Source organism: Ochotona princeps, chromosome 11 (genome assembly GCF_030435755.1).
Source record: "Ochotona princeps isolate mOchPri1 chromosome 11, mOchPri1.hap1, whole genome shotgun sequence".
Taxonomy (NCBI): Eukaryota; Metazoa; Chordata; class Mammalia; order Lagomorpha; family Ochotonidae; genus Ochotona; species Ochotona princeps.
The window spans coordinates 24454194-24474311 of record NC_080842.1 but is presented as its reverse complement, the minus strand read 5'-3'; the positions used below and the strand labels follow the sequence as shown (position 1 = coordinate 24474311).

At 46.7% G+C, this 20118-nt stretch overlaps 1 protein-coding gene across 2 annotated transcripts in view; it reads right to left on the bottom strand.

Moving 5' to 3' along the window:
• The window catches only part of CENPU (centromere protein U), a 29113-nt gene extending 10797 nt beyond the window's left edge, over positions 1-18316 (bottom strand). The window contains exons 1-7 of one of the 2 annotated variants that reach the window (XM_058669931.1): positions 18265-18316; positions 16297-16345; positions 15023-15134; positions 11712-11817; positions 10008-10068; positions 9332-9568; positions 864-930 (exon numbers count right to left, since the gene is read on the bottom strand). In XM_058669931.1, coding sequence (XP_058525914.1) covers positions 864-930; positions 9332-9568; positions 10008-10068; positions 11712-11817; positions 15023-15134; positions 16297-16345; positions 18265-18305 — 673 coding nt within the window. In that variant the 5' untranslated portion in view covers positions 18306-18316. The remainder of the gene's footprint in view (positions 1-863; positions 931-9331; positions 9569-10007; positions 10069-11711; positions 11818-15022; positions 15135-16296; positions 16346-18264) is intronic. The other variant, XM_058669932.1, reaches the window with a different exon arrangement.
• Between the last annotated feature and the right edge of the window lie 1802 nt (positions 18317-20118).

Here is a 20118-nt window from a genome sequence, read left to right as displayed (position 1 = left end):
CCCTGCTGACCCAAACTCAGGAACCAGGAATTCCAGAACAAAAATCTGTAGAAAGTTGGTTTTTTTCTTTTAAATACAGTATCTAAAGATCTTACTAGTCTAAATAAAACCTTCCTTAACCTCTCAGAAATAGATCTGAAATTATTTAAAAAAACCACTATATCCAGCCTATCCAAAATTATTTAACATTTTTGGCATCAAAATCACTGGGTTATTATATATGCATAAGACCATTTATACATGCCATAGAAAGGTGAATAACCTGGGACTCCAGGGCAGCCTAAGAAAGGAATATTAACAGGGGAAGCACCCAGCGCTGCCCCGACGTGGTCCTGTGCGGGTCTCTGGATAAGCAGAAAGCCTTGACTTTATTCAAGTCAAAATCATTTCCATTATAGTTTTAGTGTTTGGTGTCTTACTTAAGCACTCTTCACTAATTCATTTACATATGCCTGTACTTTCTCTAAAATGTGTCTAATGGTAGTTTCCACATTTAAATCTTTATTTCATTTAGAAGTGTTATTTTTAAGATTATTTATTTGAAAATCAGAGAGAAAATTTCCATAGGCTGGTTTGCTCTCCAGGGGGTGCCATGGCTGGGGAAGGGCCAGGGTTGGAGTCCCAGGGGCCTGGCCAATCCCCCCTTCCTACTAGCATGCCCCTGGGAGGCAGCAGGTGATGGCTCCACTCCTTGAGTCCCTGCCCCCCACCCCCCCACACACACACACGAGAGGCCAGGCATGAGTTCCTGATGCTTCGGTCTTGCGCAGTCATCGCTACTGTGAGCATCTGGGGAAAACGAATCAGCAGCAGGGCAATCTCTCTGAATAAGTAAAATAAACAAGTAAAACACCATCCTGTACCTGCACCACTGGTGTCTCTTCTTGGTTTCCTTCTTTTGCCTTGAGACACATTCTTTCTCCGAGCTTTCTATAAAAATAAAGCAGCACATGTATTCATTCAGTTTTCTTTCTTAAAAGCATTAATTTGGGCTCGGCAGCGTGGCCTAGTGGCTAAGGTCCTCGCCTTGATCCCATATGGCCGCTGGTTCTAATCCCGGCAGCTCCACTTCCTCTCTATCTCTCCTCCTCTCAGTATATCTGACTTTGTAATAAAAATAAAATAAATCTTAAAAAAAAAAAAATCAATTTCATTTACCAAATACAAACAATATTTAAACCATAATGCTTATTTAATCCTAAATTATATGAATTACCTAAGTCAGTATAAGGAAACACTGCAAAAAAAAATAAAAATTTTCACAATATAAAACTTTGTTGATTTTTAACAACCATTATAATGGATAAAGTTGAAGTTTCATTCTATAAGATTACAATGTGCAGAATCAGGCCAAATTTCTGTTCCCAGCTATAATGAAGGAACAGTTCCTATAGTTCTTGAAAGGGGAAGTGGCTGCCCTCCACCTTCTGGGTTCCTTGCTGGGGATACAGATTTAACTGATCAGACAGTTGAAGAGGACAGAAACCACATTTAACGGTTTGAATGATAAGGTCTCATCTGGGACTCGGTCCTCAGAGAGGTCTTGGTTTGTTGGGAGAACTCCCCTGCTTGCCACTGTGGGACTAAGGTCAGTGCTGTCTGTCTCGCTGGGAACTGGGGGCACTCTCCCCCAGAGGCAGCCTGCAGGTGGCTGGCTCACAGCATGATGGCGTCCACCTGCCCGGCCAGCTGCATACCTGTCAGCAGGCAGCAGTGGAGCCTTATGGGATACAGTGCACTTGGCGGGGAGAGGGAGGGCCGTGGTCACTGGTGCACAAGACAACCTGCATGCCCTGCACCCCAACTCCTCTCCCCTTGACACAACCTGTGTGGCCACCCTACCCCCAGGCTCTGCTGCCCCTCCCTGCACAAGCTTCAGTTGCCTGGCTCTCCTTCACTTCTCGTGGGAATACTTCGTGGCCATTTGAAGAGTGAATCAGTGAATACAAGACCTCTCTCTCACTCGCTCTCTCTCTCCCCACCCCCAACTCTGAGACTTTCAGGTAAGTCTTTAATGAAAATGAAGACTTTAAAATGTCTATCATAAATATGGCTAAAGGAGTAAAAGAAATGATGGTCCTGGGCCCGGCACAATGGCTCAGTGGCTAAATCTTCACTTTACAAAGCATCAGGATCCATATGGGCACCAGTTTGTGTCCCAGCTGCTCCACTTCCCTTCCAACTCCCTGCTTGTGGCCTGGGAAAGCAGCAGAGGATGGCCCAAAGTCTTGAGACCTTGCACCCATGTGGGAGACCCAGAAGAGCCTCCTGGCTTCAGATTGGCTCAGCTCTGGCCATTGTGGCCACTTGGGGAGTGAACCAGTGCACAGAAGATCTGAATCTTCTCTCTATAAACCTGCCTTTCCAATAAAAAATAATTTAAAAACCAAAGATGATGGTCTTTAACTATATGCAAATCTTAAAGAAATACAAATTGTTTAAAAAAAAAAAAAAGACAACCCAACACGATGGCTCAGTTGGCTAACCTTCCCCTTGCAAGCACTGGGATCTGATGTGGGCACAGGTTCATGTCCCAGTTGCTCCAATTCTCATCTAGCTCCCTGCTTATGACCTAGGAAAACAATGGAGGATGGCCCAAAGCCTTGGGACCCTGCACCAGTATAGAAGACCCAGAGGAAGCTCCTGGCTTCAGACTGGCTCAGCCCCAGCCATTGCGGCTCACAGTAAATGAAAGATTTGTCTCTCCTTTTCTCTGTAAATCTGCATTTTAAATAAATCTTTCCAAAAAAGTAAAAAAAAAAAAAGATAAATATCTCATGTTCTGACATAAGGCAATATTTATGCAAAATATAAGATCAATAGTACACAGTAAACATGTATATACTTATAATCATCTAGAGGAACCACATAATAGAAACTAGCATTCGGAGACTGAAGGTATTTTGCACTAAGCATCTCTGCTTCCAAATAAAAGATGGATTCCCAATGAAACAGTTAAATGTACCTTGACAATGACATGCTGGACTTTCTACCATTGTCTATACCTATAATGTCATCATATACCTAAATAACAGAATGATGGATTTGTGACTGCTGCTGAAGGAGTCTACTATTGTAACAATATAGGTGAAAACAGTGGAGAGGCATGGAGGGTGCAAGCAGAAATGCCTCGCCTATGGAATTTTATCATGAGCAAAAATATATACATACATATATATATACACACACACACAAATTCCAGAACCAAACACACAACTAAAAAGAAAAACATGTAATCACTGGCTGGCATGTTAGTTTCTAGTGGTTTCACAAGCTCAGGGGCTGGCTTACAGAACTGACACATGTTCTTGGTCAGTTCTGAAGCCACAGGTCTGGATCCTTCCTGGTGCCCCAGGCTCAAGGTACAGGTGGACAGCACTCCCCTTGGAGATGCCTGGGAATATTCCCTGCTCGCCTCGTCCAGCTGCAGGGGCTGTGGCCACTGCACGGCCAGTCTGGTCCAGCTTCCAGCCTAGCCTGTGGCCATTCTGCCCCCGCCTCCTCACATCCACTCCTCTGTGTCTGTCTGATCTCCTTCTGCTTCTCTTACAAGGAAGCTTGTGATGACATAGGCCTCTCCCAATAAAGGATAGTTGGAGGTCAGGATGCGGACATTCGAGCACAGCTGACACAATCCTGCACACTGCATAAAAGCCTAACTTCAGACTGCAAAGGATAAAATACTGGCCAGTGAACTTGAAAAACAAACAAATGTATGCAACTGACAAGGGCTGAGAGGGGAAAAAGACTCCAACAAAATTATCAGAGTCTCAGGGACCTAACAAAAATATCCAATGATCTAAAATACATAAAGTCCAAACTAGAGACAGTGGAAATGAGCTAGAAAAACTGTTTTGGAAGAAATGACGGCTAGAAACTTCCAACTTTTGAGCAGCTCAGAAAACTCCAGACAAGGTAAGTGACAGGATGGATGGCATAGCCAGGTGGGGCATGGTTAAAATGCTCAAAGCCAAAGAATAAGATGTCATCTTGGCAGCAGCCAAAGACAGACACTGAAATACACACGGGAACAACTGGTGATCTCCTTGACTTCTCATCCGAAATAGCCAAGACCAGAAGACAGCACTATGACATGTTAAAAGAGCTAGGAGAAAAACTGTCAGCTCCTAAGTCTACACCTAATGAAATATTCTTTAAAAACAGGAGTGGGGCCAGGCGGCATGGCCTAGCTGCTAAGATCCTGGCCTTGAACACGCCAGGATCCCATATGGGCGCCAGTTCTGATCCCGGCAGCTCCACTTCCCATCTAGCTCCCTGCTTGTGGCCTGGGAAAGCAGCTGGGGACGGCCCAATGCCTTGGGACCCTGCGCCCATGTGGGAGACCTGGAGGAAGTTCCTGGCTCCTGGCTTTGGATCGGCACAGCACCGACTGTTGCGGTCACTTGGGGAGTGAATCATCGGATGGAAGATCTTCCTCTCTGTCTCTCCTCCTCTGTATATCTGACTTTGTAACAAAAATAAATAAATCTTTAAAAAAATAAAAACAGGAGTGAAATAAACACACTTTACGTAAAGTGTGAGAGAGTGACACCACCAGATCAGCAGTAAAAGAAATGGTTGAGGGCCTGGTGTGGTGGCCTAGCGGCTAAAGTCCTCACCTTGAACACCCCGGGATCTCATATGGGCGCCGGTTCTAATCCCGGCAGTCCTGCTTCCCATCCAGCTCCCTGCTTGTGGCCTGGGAAAGCAGTCGAGGATGGCCCAAAGTTTTGGGACCCTGCACCTGCATGGGAGACCTGGGTGAAGCTCCTAGCTCCTGGCTTTGGATTGGCACAGCTCCGGCCATTTCTGTCACTTGGGGAGTGAATCATCAGACGGAAGATCTTCCTCTGTCTCTCCTCCTCTATGTAAATCTGACTTTGCAATCAAAATAAATAAATGGAAAGAAAGAAACAAAGAAAGAGAGAGAAAGAAAAGAAAGGAAAGAAAGAGAAAGAAAGGAAAGAAAAAAGAAAAGAAAAAAGGAAAGGAAAGAAAGAAAGAAATGGTGAGAATGTTCCATAGGCTGAAGGGAAAAAGCTGTAAACTCAGACTGGTAGGAAGGTGATGAGAGAAAAGAGAATGAGGTAAAAGACAATATACTTTGATACACTTTTTCTTCTCATAATTTCCTTAAAAAAACTGCTTAAATCAAGAATGACAGTATTTCAAGGTCCGACATATCATCTACAAGTAAAATGAGAAACAGCACAGAGGATGAGGATGAGTTACACTGTTCCATGATCACATGTATGTAGTGGGAAGCAGCAGATACCAAGAGGGATGAACAATGGCATGGCAACACTGACTCCAAACAGATTCGCTAATTGAAAGATGTGTATATGCACACACATAATGTATATCATATATACAATATATGTATGTGCATACATACACACATTCTTACATATATGTAAGAAATTCCTCCTCTGCTGGTTTGCTTCCCAGTTGTTTGCAACAGCCGGGGCTGGAATGGTCACCGGAGCCATCACCCGCTGCCTCCCGGGGTCTGCACTAGCAGTCAGCTGGAGTCAGTAGTTGCCAATGACTCACAGGTACCTCATAGTGGGTAAACTCTTAACTTAAATGCCCACGGCTGAGGATGTATGTTTTCAAGCCAGAAGTGACTGCCAAGGTGGGAGAAGCTAATAGAGAAAATAAAGTAGAATACTGAAAAATATTCAACTAAGCCAAATTAACAACAGGGACAGCAAAATAAAAGAAAAACAGTAAGATCATAGAATCAAATCCAATCACACAAAAAAGTTATATTACAAAATGGATTTTTACAGTAATGGAGGAACAAGAGGGACAAAAAGAAAATAAGCATCAAAATAAGCCTAGCCATTTCAATAGTTACATCAAAAGAAAATAAACCAACCAATCTAGTTAGAAGGCAGACACTTTCAAACATGGATAAGGATATGCCTGAAGTCATTTCTCAATTTAAAGACAAAAACAAGTCGAAGAAAAAAAAAAATTAAAAAGGCTTGGGCCCGGCATGATAGCCTAGCTGCTAAAGCCTCACCTCGCACACTCTGGGATCCCATATGTGCACCGGTTCTAATCCTGGTGACCCCACTTCCCATTCAGCTCCCTGCTTTTGGCCCTGGAAAGCAGTTGAGGATGGCCCAGGGCCTTGCGACCTTGCACCCATGTTGGAGACCCAGAAGAAGCTCCTAGCTCCTGGCTTCAGGTTGGCTCAGCTCCGGCCGTTGCAGCTGCTAGGGGAGTGACTCATTGGACAGAAGATCTTCCTCTGTCTCTCCTCCTCTCTGTATATCCGCCTTTCCAGTAAAAAATAAATCTTTTTTTTTTTTTTTTAAAAAATGGGGGGTGGCTTAGCATGCAGAATAAGCATAAGACAGTTCATCTGGCTAGATTAAGATCATACAATATTGATTTTTCAAGATTTCATGATACTGGGAACCATTCATCAGGAAACACAACCTAAACAAACTCAATTCCAAACAGTCTTATATGGAGTACAACAGCGGTTACAAGAAGCTGGTGAGAGGGAGTGCGAAGGAAGTCATTAAAGGGTACAGTGCTGGCCCAGTGTAATCTATCCCCTGTGGATGCTGGTTCAGTTCCCCACTGTTCCATTTCTGATCCAGCTCCCTGCCAATGCACCTGGGAAAGCAGGGGAAGATGGTCCAAGGGCTTGTGTACCTGCAGCCACATGGGAGACCCAAAGGAAGCTCCTGGATCGGTTCAGCTCCAGCATGGTGGTCATTTTGTGGGTGAAAACCTCACTGTCCCTCCCTAATTTTGCCTTTCAAACAAATCAAAAAAAATCTACGTAACTGATATCAAGTAGACCGAAACAAACAAAAACCCTCCACAACAAAAATAATAAGGCCACACATTTTAACTTCACTATCAAACTGACTTTAATCAATACATACAGAATACTATACCTAACAACTGCAAATTTCAAGTGCACACGGGCTTTTCACCAAGACAAACTCAACAAGAGGCAGAAGAACACGCATGCTATCCTTTCATTTGTAAAAAAGAGAAATGGGTCTGGCGTGGTAGCACACCAGATAAAACTGCCCCCTACAACACTGACATCCCACAGGGCCACCAGTCCATGTCTCTGATGCTTCACTTCCAATCCAGTTCCCTGCTAATGCTCTAGCGAAAGCAGAAGACGGTCCAAGTATATGGGGCCTTACACCCATGCAGGGAGACCTGTATAAAACTTGCAGCTTCAAGTTTCAGCATGTCCAGTTGGAGAGTGAACCAACAGATAAAAGATCTCTAACTTTGACTTCCAAACAAAAATATTCATATTTATTTATAAATAAACATGCAGAAGGAAACTCTGGAAGAATACATTAGAAACCAATTGCCGCCCAGCTGTTGCTGCATTGCACCTAGGCAGATGTTAACACTTCTGGGAGAAAAGCAGCCAATAGCTGGTGGGCATTCTGGGCCTGGTTAACGTCACATTTGTGTTAATCATACCAGTATGCCAGCATAGTTGCTTAATCTTTTTTGGTTGTTTTTTTAAGTGACCAGCCACGCCACTGTGCTTGCAGGTGAACAAGGAGGCTTAGACTAGGCAGTTTGGAGGAGGGAAACCAGAGGACCAGTGCACCCACCCATACGGGAGACCTGAGCTGGGCTACTTGGCATCAGCCACTGCTCACTGACACACAAAAGTTAGGGCTGGGGGCCCTACATGGCAGGGCTAATCCATAGTAGGTGTTGGGTTGGGGGGTGTACCACATTAGGCTGGGCCATGACACTAATCAGCACACAAGAGAACCAGTCTGGGGGCAGATTCTTTGGGGGATTTGTGGGCTCACTACTGTAGGACTGCAGGACCCTCTGCTTTGCTCAAGGACTGGGACTGGGGACAGGCTGAGCTAGGCATGACCATGGAACTGACTGACACCCAGCATAAGGTACCAGGGGTAGGGGGGGTGGCATGTGGACAAGGCAGGGCTGGGCCAAGCCATACCACACTGACATGTGCAGAAGCCAAGATAGAGTGCAGGCCATGCCAGGCTACCAGTTTCACATGAGAGCAGGTATGGGGGCAGGCTGGGCAAGGCTAGGCTGCAGCACTTACCAGTGAGAGATGAGACTAGGGAGAGCCAGGCCAGGCTGCAGCATCCGATGGCAAGGAGCAAGACAGGGCAGAGTTGGGGGTAGGTCATGCCAGGCTGGGTTGGAGCAAAACCAGCACGTGCAGGTGTTGGAACTGTGCCTCCTTGATTGCTGATGACTGTGCAGTGCAGCTAGTCCAAGCGAGGACAGGACAGCCCCTCATTTGGGTTTGCAGAGGACAGCAAGTGTCATCTCAGGAGACGGAACAAAGAATGGGTTGGATGATTCTCCCCGCTGAGCCTTGGTGGTAAGTGTCTGAGTGAGTGGGTGTCAGCCAATGGGCCTTGGAAAGATTTTCTCAACCATACAGCAACAAGACCAATGACCTCAGAATTATCAAGGTCACTCAAGCAACACCCTCAGGTGTTCAGTGTCCTGCCCATCAGGGATCCTATGATGACATCAAGGGGACATCCCCCCTTCCCTGGGTACTGATACAGTTTGTCAACTGGGAGCGGCCCCCTCCTCTTCCATCCATCCACACCCACCCCCTGATCTAGGAGAAAATGAAAGAAAAGGAACAATGGGAGCATTTATCCCACCCTCCTTTCCCCACCCCTCGACCTTCCCCACCTCATGGGTGTGCAGCCTTGTCAACCACATGAACATTAAAAGTAAAATTATTAAACAAAAGAAACCAACTGCCTATGTGTACATTTAGGGAGCAGAAGGTGGAAAGTGGAAGACAGAGGAGCGGGAGATTATACTGTAACATGTTTCCAAATGTGAGATGGATTATTTATTCAAAATGTTAACCAACCGAATAAACTGACATGTCAATAATCTTAGATTCTGACCCAGAAATTGTACCAGAACCATTTTTTCTAAGGGTATGCACACGATTTAGCTACAAAGAGAGTTCATTGAAGCAACGTTCCACAAATAAGAGATTCACTGCACTCTGGCACATCCATGCAAGAGCGGCCTGCACCGTAACATGGCACTGTTGATGTACTTCATGGCAAGCAGGAGCCCATGTAGGGCAAGAAATGTCCAGAGGGCCGCGGAGTACAGCCGCAAACAGGGGCTACCCTTGGGTTATGCAAACACAGGCGAACAGCATGCTCTCTGGATTTTCCAACACATTTTTATAGTAAGAAAAACACAAAATTTATCCTTTAAAATAACTGACAGAAATGAAAAAAAAAAAAAAAAGCCTTATTAAAAAGTTTCATCTAGTCTTGCCTTTGCCCGCGGTGGCAGCTCTCACCTGTGGCCTCAATGTGGCCAGGGTGTCTCTCTCAGGCGATGCCCGGCCACGCAGGTCTCCTCTCCTCTTGGGTGGGGCTGACTTGGCTGGTGTCCCTGGGGTCCCCGAAGGCATCCCGGTTGGAGAAGCTCCATGCTGCCGCACACTTTTTTTCTCTCGTAGTGAAACTTTTCTTCGTATCTCACTCGTTTCACAGCTTTCAGAATCGTCGCTGATGGGTTTACGTTTTCTTCCCGGCTATGTGAAGAGAGCGGCATCACTGCGTTGGGGAACACAGATGCTTGCCACTCTGACTGCGAGGGCACAAAACTGTGGAGCTCACACTTCTCCTCTGGAGGTTTCAAAACTGAACACAACAGGGAGATGGCAACGTGGCCAACGGCCAGAACAAGAAAACCACAAAGATCCCCCCGTAAGCATTCCCAACCGCCGCCTCTGCTGCTGAGTCGCAACCTGAGCACACCGCACGCTGCTATGGAAACCAGCAGACACACCTGAAAAACACCTCCAGGAGCAACACTTCAGATGAAAAGATTTCACCTTTACGATTAAGATATCTTCCGCAACATCATACTTTCCCTATTAAAAAAAATGTTGCCACAGAACATTTTCTTCTGTCTACATCTGACAGAAACAGGAAATGCCTTGCAAAGTTAGAAGACGATGTGCCACATACCTTTTTGGTGCTGATTTGTACGGATTCATTTTCACTTGCTTTATTTTCAGAAGTGTTCACACTGTGCCAAAGAATAAGCCATCAGTACCGTGCAAACATTCACACAGCGACTCTGCCATTTGCTCACCCAACCCAAAATACTGCTGGACTGAATGCAGCCCGGGCAGGCCTGTCACCTTCCTGGACATGGTGACCATCTCCCCCATCCAGCCACGTCAGCTGATCTCCTCACAGGCAAGCAGTAGTAATTCAAGGCACTTTTTGGTCACATCCGAGAACCATGTCTTTGAGTTATCAGTCCCAGATATGTGGGCTAAGAGCCAGTTCACTAGACCCAGCTTTGGTAATGGAAGAGGAAATATTTTCCTTTGTCCTTTGAAAAAATAATCCTAACCTTGGATGGGACAGAATGGTTCTTCCATCTTTTCATTCAACGCAATCAACATTTAACATCAACCTCAAAATGCACACACTCAAAAATGAGGCATGAGGCAGACATTCGGGCCAGCGATGAAGATACTAAAAGCCTGCATCCGAGGGCCTGAGCTTGACATTTGTTTTTTTTCACTTCATCTTCCTGCTAAAGCATATTCCTTAGAGCAGTAGTGATGGCTCAAACAACTGATCTCTGGTCTGGCCACATTCAATCGTCTGAAGTGATAGTATATTTTGTCAAATACTTGGCTTTTACTATTGGTTTTCAAAACCATCTCATAAAAACCAGAGTTCCCAGAGGAGTACAGAACTTCCATAATTCAGATAACCCCAAAGTGACTTCCTCATTAAGTTTTCTGCCTAACTGAAACAGCTGTGTTTAAAATGTGGTTCTGGACCCAGCACGGTAGCCTAGTGGCTAAAATCCTTGCCTTGCACACCCAGTATCCCATATGGGCGCCAGTTCATATCCCAACTGCTCCACTTCCCATCCAGCTCCCTGCTTGTGGTCTGGGAAAGCAGTCAAGGACGGCCCAAAGCCTTGGAACCCTGCACCTGTGCAGGAGACCAAGCAGAAGCTCCTGACTCAGCCCCAACCATTGCAACCACTTGGCGAGAGAGCCAGAAGACGGAAAATCTGTCTCCCCTTCTCTGTAAATCTGACTTTCCAATAATAAACAAACAAATCTTAAAAAAGTGGTTCTGACTCCTTCAAAATACATTCAATACTGGAATTGATCTATTACCGAATAAGATCTCTAAGTGTTTGCTCTAATCATTTATAATTAATCCTAAATTATTGAGTTATTGAGTTCTGCATTATATTAACCTCTTCTAAAGTTGTCTCTGACCCATACCGTCACATAAATTCAGAGAATTCAAACTCACACTCCTCAGAGACAAGATGTCTGAAACACACTTCATGTCTGCTTGGCCTGTCTCCTCGGGCACAGCGAGGATTCTCTCAGAAGCACCTGAAACTCTGTGTTCAAAGTCTTTCCTCCTCTCACTGGTTTTACTCCAAAGCTCAACTCCTTTCATAGGCATGATTTCTAGGATTATGCAAGTGTCAGTTACGTTACTCATGAAAATCAATAATTATTTAACACAATGCCAAGTATGGAGAAATAACCAAGTTCTCTTGAGGAAACACCTACCAAGTTGGCTCAAAATCAAATTCCCAAAATTGAGCATTACTAGCTTCTGACTTAAAGAGCTTCCCAGACATCCCACAGCAGGGACCAGCCACGGCTCGCCGGGGAAGCGTACCTGCCTCGTGCTGTCTCTCCCTGAGGGGTTGAGTGGACGGACGAGCCACAGTGTCGCGAGAGTTCCTCCTCGTCAGCGTATATGGCGGTGCTGTGGAGAGGAGGGTCTAGGCAAGACCCAAGACACAGTCTAAGCAGTCTGTCTGGGCAGTGTTCGTGCCCGTAAAGTGCACTACAAACCAAGCTGCTTCAGTGGTTAACAAAGCTAGCATCAATCCGACAGGTCACTCATTCCCAAATACCTCCTGTTACTACTCCTCTACAATAAAGCACACATCACCAACCAATCTCAGTTATTGATCTTTGCTACAGGACTTATATATTAATAGAAATATCTTACTATGTTAAATCAACATAAATAGGAAGCCTAACACTTTCTTCCCTCACCCAACGGACTGTCTCCTTGGGAGATCCTGAATGGTGAATTCTGCTTTAGTGTTGTGTCAGTTGCAGGACTATTTCCTCTCAAAGTGTCTTACCCATTGAGGGCTCTCAGTATTGCTGAATGAATGGTTCTTTGGGCAAACAGGCCAGTCCTTCCTCCCTTCCTCCTGTCTATTTTATTCTGGATTGGCTGGAGCCTTTGGGTAGCATAAAAAGTTAACTTGAGGGTCCTGAACTGTAGCCTAGTGGTTAAAGTCCTTATCTTGCATGCAATGGGATCCCATATGCATGCCAGTTCTAATCCTGCCCACTTCCTATCCAGCTCCCTGCTTGTGGCCTGGGAAGGCAATTAAGGCCGGCCCAAAGTCTTGGGACCCTGCACCTTCATGGAAGATCAGGAAGAAGCTCCTGGCTCCTGGCTTGGGATCGGCTCAGTTTTGGCCATTGTGGCCACTTGGAGAGTGAATTAACAGACAGAAGATCTTCCTCTCTGTCTCTCCTCCTCTCGGTGTATCTGACTTTCCAATAAAAATAAAATAAATCTTTTTTTAAAAGTTAACTTGGATGTGGAAGATGGCAAAAGAAGAGCTGGCCTTGCCGTATAGACAGGAGCTACTTGGAGGGGGGATGCTCCTGCCCGCCCAGGAGAGCGGCACAGGGATAGTGGGGGACGGTGCCAGGCGTCCGGTTACAGTGGATGACCTGGTAGGGCAGTGAGGTGACCAGAAGGGACAGAGCCGAACTGCTGCAAGAGTTAAGGACATCCTGGTGAGAACAGCACTGCTATTTCTCAGGCTTGGGTTTTAGCATGGCAGTGCAAATGTAAGCAAAATTTTTCAAATCTACTGCTGCTTAAATGATCAACTACTGATTGCACAGGTCAGTAATATACTTTTTATTGCTCTCCATAAGGCGCAGGATTTAGTTACTGCTGTGAAGAGAAGAAAAAATTAAACAACTCCCTAATCATCAAATATAACCAGTCATACTAGCTGGATTCTTACATCTTGCTAAAACTCAATTTAAAAATAGTGTGGTTAGCGCTTCAGAGAAGATGTACTACTGACCAATTAGACTGTTGAGGACATACTTAATAACTATTAAGCATTTAGGAAATGCATATCAAAATCACAATGAGTTACTATGTCATATCTCTTAGTATAACAACAAAACAAGTGTAGGGGAGGGTGTGGAAGCCAGACGCCTGTGCATCGCTGCTGGGAATAGAAAATGCTGCAGCCATTGTAGGAAACAGCATAGCACTTACTCAAAAATGCCAACACAGAACTACCGTGCAATTCAGCCACTCCACCTCTGGGCATGAACCCTAGAGGAGGTAAAGCAGGAGACAGCTGTGTGCCCGCGTTAACTACAGCATTACTCACAACAGTCAACAGGCAGGAGGAAGCCACACATTCATCCAGAGATGAACGGATAAGTGTGACATATCTACATCATGTACACATGTATAATGGAATATTATTCTGCTTTAAAAAGAAATCCTTTTTAAAGGAGGGATGAACCTTAAAGACATTACATTAAATAAATCCCCAAATGGTGGATATTACAGGACTCCTCTTACAGGAGGGGCTTCAGCAGTCAGATGCGTACGGGAAATACAAAAGTGGTTGCCAAGGGCTGAGGCACAGGGAGAACGGGGCATGTTCAATGGGCACAGCGCCTCAGCTAGCAAGATGGGCAAGATCTAGAAACGAACTGTGATGATGGTTGTACAACAATGTGAATGCCACAAAACTGCACTTAAAATATTTAAAATGACAAACATATCTTTCCATATACACAAAACCACTGCTTCATACTATTTAGAACCAAAACATTAAGACAATAAGTTTTGAGATGTGAATAAATTAGAACCTTGCTGTAGACATATAAAGTGGTAGTTGCTTTATAACACAGTCCTTCAAAAGCTAAAAATACCAACGTACACAGCGAGTCCATGCAGAGATAGTGTGTACCGAAGGCAGCTGAAAGTGCAGGTCTACCCAAAAACCTGTACTGAGGAGTTCTCCAGTACGGCTCCAAACTGGAAAAAGCCAAGATTTACACCAACATAGGAACAGATAACAACCTAGTACACCCACCCAATGGAATCCTGAGTAGTAAGAATGTTTCGAAATGACCAAATGCATGCTGCAATATGAAAGAACATATGTGAAAACAGCAAGCTAAGTGTTAAGTCAATCACACAGGACTGCATGGTTTAGGACTCCATTTACCGAGAACTGTTCAGAACAGGCAAATCCACAGAAACCAGGTGGGACTGCCAGGAGTCTGAAGGCAGGGGAACAGGGAGTGGGTGCAACCACCTGCAGGGCTGTTAGGGTAAGAAATGTGTTCTAGAGTCAGGGAATGGTGACGATTACACAACTTTTGCATAAACTACTAACCAGTGAGTTATATACTGCAAAAGAATAAATTTTGGGGTCTGGCATGGTAGTCTAGTGGCTAAAGTTCTCACCTTGCACATGCCAGGATCCCATGTGGGAACCAGTTCATATTCCAGCAGCCCCACTTCCCATCCAGCTCCCTACTGTGGCCGGGGAAAACAGTAGAGGATGGCCTAAAGTATTGGGACTGTCCACCTGAACTGGAGACCCAGAAGAAGCTCCTGGCTTCAGGTCAGCTCAGTTCCAGCCACTGTGATCACTTAGGGAGTGAATCAGCGGATGGAAGATCTTTCTCTCCTCTCTTTCACTCTGTAAACCTGACTTTCCAATAAAAATAAAAATAAATCTTAGAAAACAAAAAAGGAAATGATCACAACTAACTGGAATTATCGAGTACTCCCCCAGAACAGTATCTGTAGACAAATGATTTTGACATTTGAAGATACATCTCTTTTTTATTACATCTAGCCTAAATGCTGTTGCTTTAAAGTATTTTTGGACAAAGACACGAAATACTAACCGAAAGTCTCATAAGGCTCCGTGTCCTTCTTACCCTCACTGGCACTGCTGGAGATTTCAGAATTATCAGGAAAATCAAACACGTCAGGAGGCCTGTGCTTCCGACCGGCTTTCTAAAAGTAAATGGAATCAAGTCACTGCGCTGCTTCTGACCCACGACAGAACCCAGCCGGCGTCTTCAGCAGGGACACTCCTGCCGCGGCTGCTGCCTGGAGAAGCCATCCACACTGCGCCGTCCCCGGACACACGGTCCCGACTGAGGAAGGCAGCGGAGGCAAGTCCTTTCTGCAAAGGACCAGAACAGAAACACTGCAGCCTTTGCGGGCCCGGAGGCTTCCACTAGCTCCCACCAACATCTCACGTGGGCCACTGCACAGCGAAGGCAGCCGTGGCGACACTGCCTGCACTTGGTTCCACTGCGACTCCGCTCCAAGACACACACATGCATCTCACATGGCCATGACGTACTCTTTCTGGTTGGTTTTAACTATTTAAAAAAATCCTCATTTCACAGGATTGTGAGGTGAACAGGCGGTAGGTTAGCTTACCCAAAGCAATGTTAGATGCCTAGACCACACAAAGCCATGGGGCCTCTCCCCAGAACATGCTCATCCGCCTCTCTTTCCCTGTGTGAGAGCAGAGAGGGGTGAGGACTGCCGACTGAAGCGGAGACCAGGCGCACAGTGCAGCCTACGGGACCTGCTCCAAGGGCTGCTGCGGCCCAGGGCTGCGTGCCTCAGCGGACGCCCGAGGCCCAAAGGAGAACACAGCAACTCTCAACTGCCAGGCGCCCTGCACTGCAGGTGTGAACCATTGGGAGCTAGTTTGGAAATAGCTATCAAGAGCGTTAAATGCACCTGCCATTGCAAACGCACATCCTGAGACTCTCCTAAAGAAATACACAAATAAACTGTGGACTACACGGAATATTATCAAATCACACGCCATCGCTGACAGCATGGCAAAACGGTGTGAGATATGGCAAGATGCAGAAAGCTGGACAATTTTTATACAATGGTAATTACGTAGGCGAAAATTAAAGCAACCCAGGCTCAGAACAAAAGAGCTGTTTCTAAAATGATAACAAGGCTCATTTTCTCCACAACAGTGGAAAAAGTGGGAAGAAGAGGAATAAACCTTTTTTTTTCTTAACTACACTAAAACACAGAGCTTAAATCAAATGACCTAAAGAAAACTCTGGGGTCCTCACCTAAGGTTATTTCGTATTGTCAATGTGGAAAAAAAATCACATTAAAATATAAAAAGGTAACTTACTTCTCTCACAGAATATGTTCTTCCTGAAGTGTTCCTTGAATGTACCGCTCTAAGAAAGAAGTTAGGAAATATTTAAAATCAGGCAAAATACTTGGATGCTTTCCAAGTCTTTTCTTCCCAAATAATACTCATTCCCAGACAAATGGTGCACACGCAGCTTTGCTGAGGTTGGAAAACAGAACCCAAGTCCCACAAGCATACTTAAGAAGTCAGACTATATCACCAATACATGTAAAATATCCACTTTCTCCCTCAAGGACATGAAAACCCCCTAAGTCTGCCGCTCTGCCAGCCGCCAGAGGTGATGGACTTGGAAGACAGAGCCAAGAGAGGGTACAATGACACGGATCAGGGACCTAACACCACGCCACCTGCACCTGTTCACCCAGCTGGACAACTCCACAAGGCAGAGCAAGGGGACAGATGTATGTGAGCCCAAGGCCACCGGCAGCTAGGCAGACAGCAGCCTGCAGGAAAGGCCCTGTCAGTTCCCATCCAGAGCCTGCCCGTCTCCATGGGGCTTGGGCAGTTAGAATAAAACATAAAGATGCAGCCCTCCAGCAATGAAGGAAACATATCACAACAAACTGTAACACAGTGGCAAGGACAACCTACATCACCGACTGTTAGGCGCCTCCGGTAGTTCCAACTTCACAAGCCGCCCTGCAGGTTTCAAACACTTGGATGGACACCATGTCAACCTGCCCCCTCCTTTAGCCCTGCTCATCGGTTGTTCCTTTGCCCCTTGGTGGAGATCTCCACACTCCCCTAAGTCTGTCAGCCTGGCTTTCCTAGCACAGCCACCCTAGCATCCGCTAGCACAGCCATGGCAACTTTCTAATCTCCAGTCAAGGCCCAAATTTTCATCAGCTGTACAAAGTTGTTCAGGGGCTTCCACCGCAGCCATTTTGTAAAATGGGAAATCCAGAAGAACATAAATTGCACCAGATATGCCATTTTCATGAACTTGTGTTTCATGGGCACAAATGCCAGTTATCTGGGATACAAAACATTATGTGAATCACAGCTTTAAAAAAAAGTGAAAAGCAGCGATTTCTTAAGTTTCCAGGCTACAGTAGATCCTGAAAACCTAACGAAGACAGCAGAAGCAGTATTGATGTAACGGCAACTTTATCATTCTGGGGCTCAAAAATGCCTTGTCAGTGACGCTGCAGGTCCATGAAATCTAGATGAGTCTGCCTGGACAAAGCAAAATCAGAAACAACGGAACTGCTCCCAGAACCGCAACATCAGAGGCCTCCAGCCAGCAACCCGATTTACACCCTTTGCAGGAAGACATAAGCCAGGCGTGGAAGCAACTTAATTGGCTACAGCCCATCCAATCAGCGTAATGGTAACAGATCAACTCGGTAACTGCTCACAGCTTGTTAACTGCCTTCTCCAACCATCTCAGTCAGAATCCACTGAGCGGGGACCAGCAAGGCTCGCACAGCCAAGTAACTGAGTACTAACTAGAAACTGGATCAGCACACGCCCACACCTAAATCATTTTCAGCCATCTCTCTCGTGGGCTTAAAACAAAAAGCCAAATGTCCTTTCAGTCTTCAAGCTGGAGGCTTCCCAACGGGTGGAAGTCTTCGTGATAACCACAAATACAATTTCCTTTCCGTGGGTACTGCTGCAATTGGAGGGGAGCACTCAACAGATTTCGGGGGTCTCACGCCCCAAGGCGTCAGCGGACAGCCTTTGAGGCAGTTCCAGCCTGGGCACGGATGCCCGGGTGAACACTCGGAGCCGCCGCGCATTGGCCGGCTAACCCGCGCAAAAGTTCAAGCCGCCAGCCCCAACCTAGAGCGCGTGTGGGAGCGGCACCTCCCGGTCCCGTCCGGGGTGCGCGCCCAGCAAACGGAGACAGGACAGCCCGGTTCGCAGACGCAGAGCCGCGCGGACGAGGGCCACCCCGCCACCTGCCCCGCAAGGCGTCCACCGAGACCCCCGCACACTCACCCCGCATGGCCGCGGGCCCGCCGCCGCTCCGGCGGAGCCATCCCGCCGCGACCGGTCCTGCTGCTCCCGCCGCGCGTACTGACGCTCCCGCCACACGCACCGACACTCCCGCCGAGCCCCGCGCACCGCCGGCCGGCCAATCCGCGCGCCCCGCCTCTCGGCCTCCGCCCCCGGGCCCGAGGTTCCCGCCGGGGGCAAGTGCGACGGAAAACCTGGTCTGGATTTTTCCAGGTTTTCCTTCTTGCGGAGTGGGCGGGCACCTGGCGGAAAGGGGGCCGATCCAAGCCCTTGGTGGGATCTGCACCTGCCGGGGCCGCGGCGCGCTGGGCTCAGGTGTAACTCGTGGAGGAAATCCACTTAGCGCCCAGCCCCGGGTGACCAGGAAGCAGCTGAGTGAGCCCGGGCGCGCTTCATCTGTGCCAGGATCTTTGTAAACGGGGAGCTTCTGGAGCTGATGGTCTCTTATTCTGGATTGTAATGCAGGGGAATAAAGTTGCATAGAAATAAAAATAAATCGAAGACATAGAACTATAGATTTCTAAGTACAAATATAAATTCAAAATGATGAATATAGATTTGTAATTACAAATATAAGTTCAAAATGATGTCGGGGCCATAAATTGACTGTACTTAATGCCACAGGACTCTACAATTAAAAAAAAAAAACTTGCCTATTGCCATCTGGCAAAGCTGTCAAGATGCCAGTGAAGGAGGCCTGAATCTTGTTTTGCAGTGGTGGGATCTATTCCTGCTGCTCGGCTGCAGCCTCCTTCAGTTTTGTTTAGACTTGCGTACTTATTTGGAAGGCAGAGAGAGGAAGACAGAGAGCGAGCTCCCATGCCCTGCTTCACTCCCCAAATGTGTGCAAAAGGCGAGCGCTGGGCCAGGCAGAAGTCAGAAGCCCAGGGCACCTACCAGGTCTCCCACGTGGCGCCGTGTTTGCTGCTGCTCTCCTTTGCAGCAAGGTGGATCAGAAGTGGAACAGCTCCCATGTGGACACAATACGAGCAACCAGCGCTCATATTGGATCCAAGTGTTTCAGGCAGTGGCTTAACACACTGTGACCGTCCCCCCAGCTTCTTTCTCAACTGCCCTTTGCGAGGCAGCAGGGATAGTTGAAGTACTGTCCCTACCAGCCATATGGGAAACTCAAATCGGATTCCTGGCTCTAGCATCTGTGCTGTTGTGGGCATTTGGGAGTGAAGCAGCGACGGAGAGACCTGTCCTCTCTCTCTCACTGTCTTTCAAAATAATTTTTAAACTGTTAAAATGCTAAATTTTGTGCTGTTAATATTTTCACCACAAAATGCGACATGTGACATGTATTAAGAAGCAGAGAGGAGAGCAGTCTTGTATGGAATGAATAGCGCTCTAACCAGCCCTGAACTCACAGGTAACAGGGGTTCTTGTGCGTAACACCTCTTCCTCTGAACTACACACACTCGGGGCAGGTAAGCTGCTCACGCCTGTGCTGCTCGGCCATAGCACACCCTATTTAACACACTGACTGTTGTATGTTTCAGAGTTTCATCCAAATGACTGTTGTAGGAACCCAGCTTCCTGTGCTCTGGGAAAACTGATGAAGCCAGCCCCTGCAGAACTTTGTCCGTTTCCCCACATGGGCGCCACTTCATGACCCAGCAGCTCCACTTCCCATCCAGCTCCCTGCTTGTGGCCTGGGAAAGCAGTCGAGGACGGCCCAAAGCCTTGGGACCCTGCACCCGGGTGGGAGATCTGGAATAAGCTCCTGGCTCCTGCTCCTGGCTTCACATTGGCTCATCTCTGGCTGTTGCGGCCACTTGGGGCCACTTTGTAATTCTGCCTTTAAAATAAATGAATCTTAAAAAAGGGTTT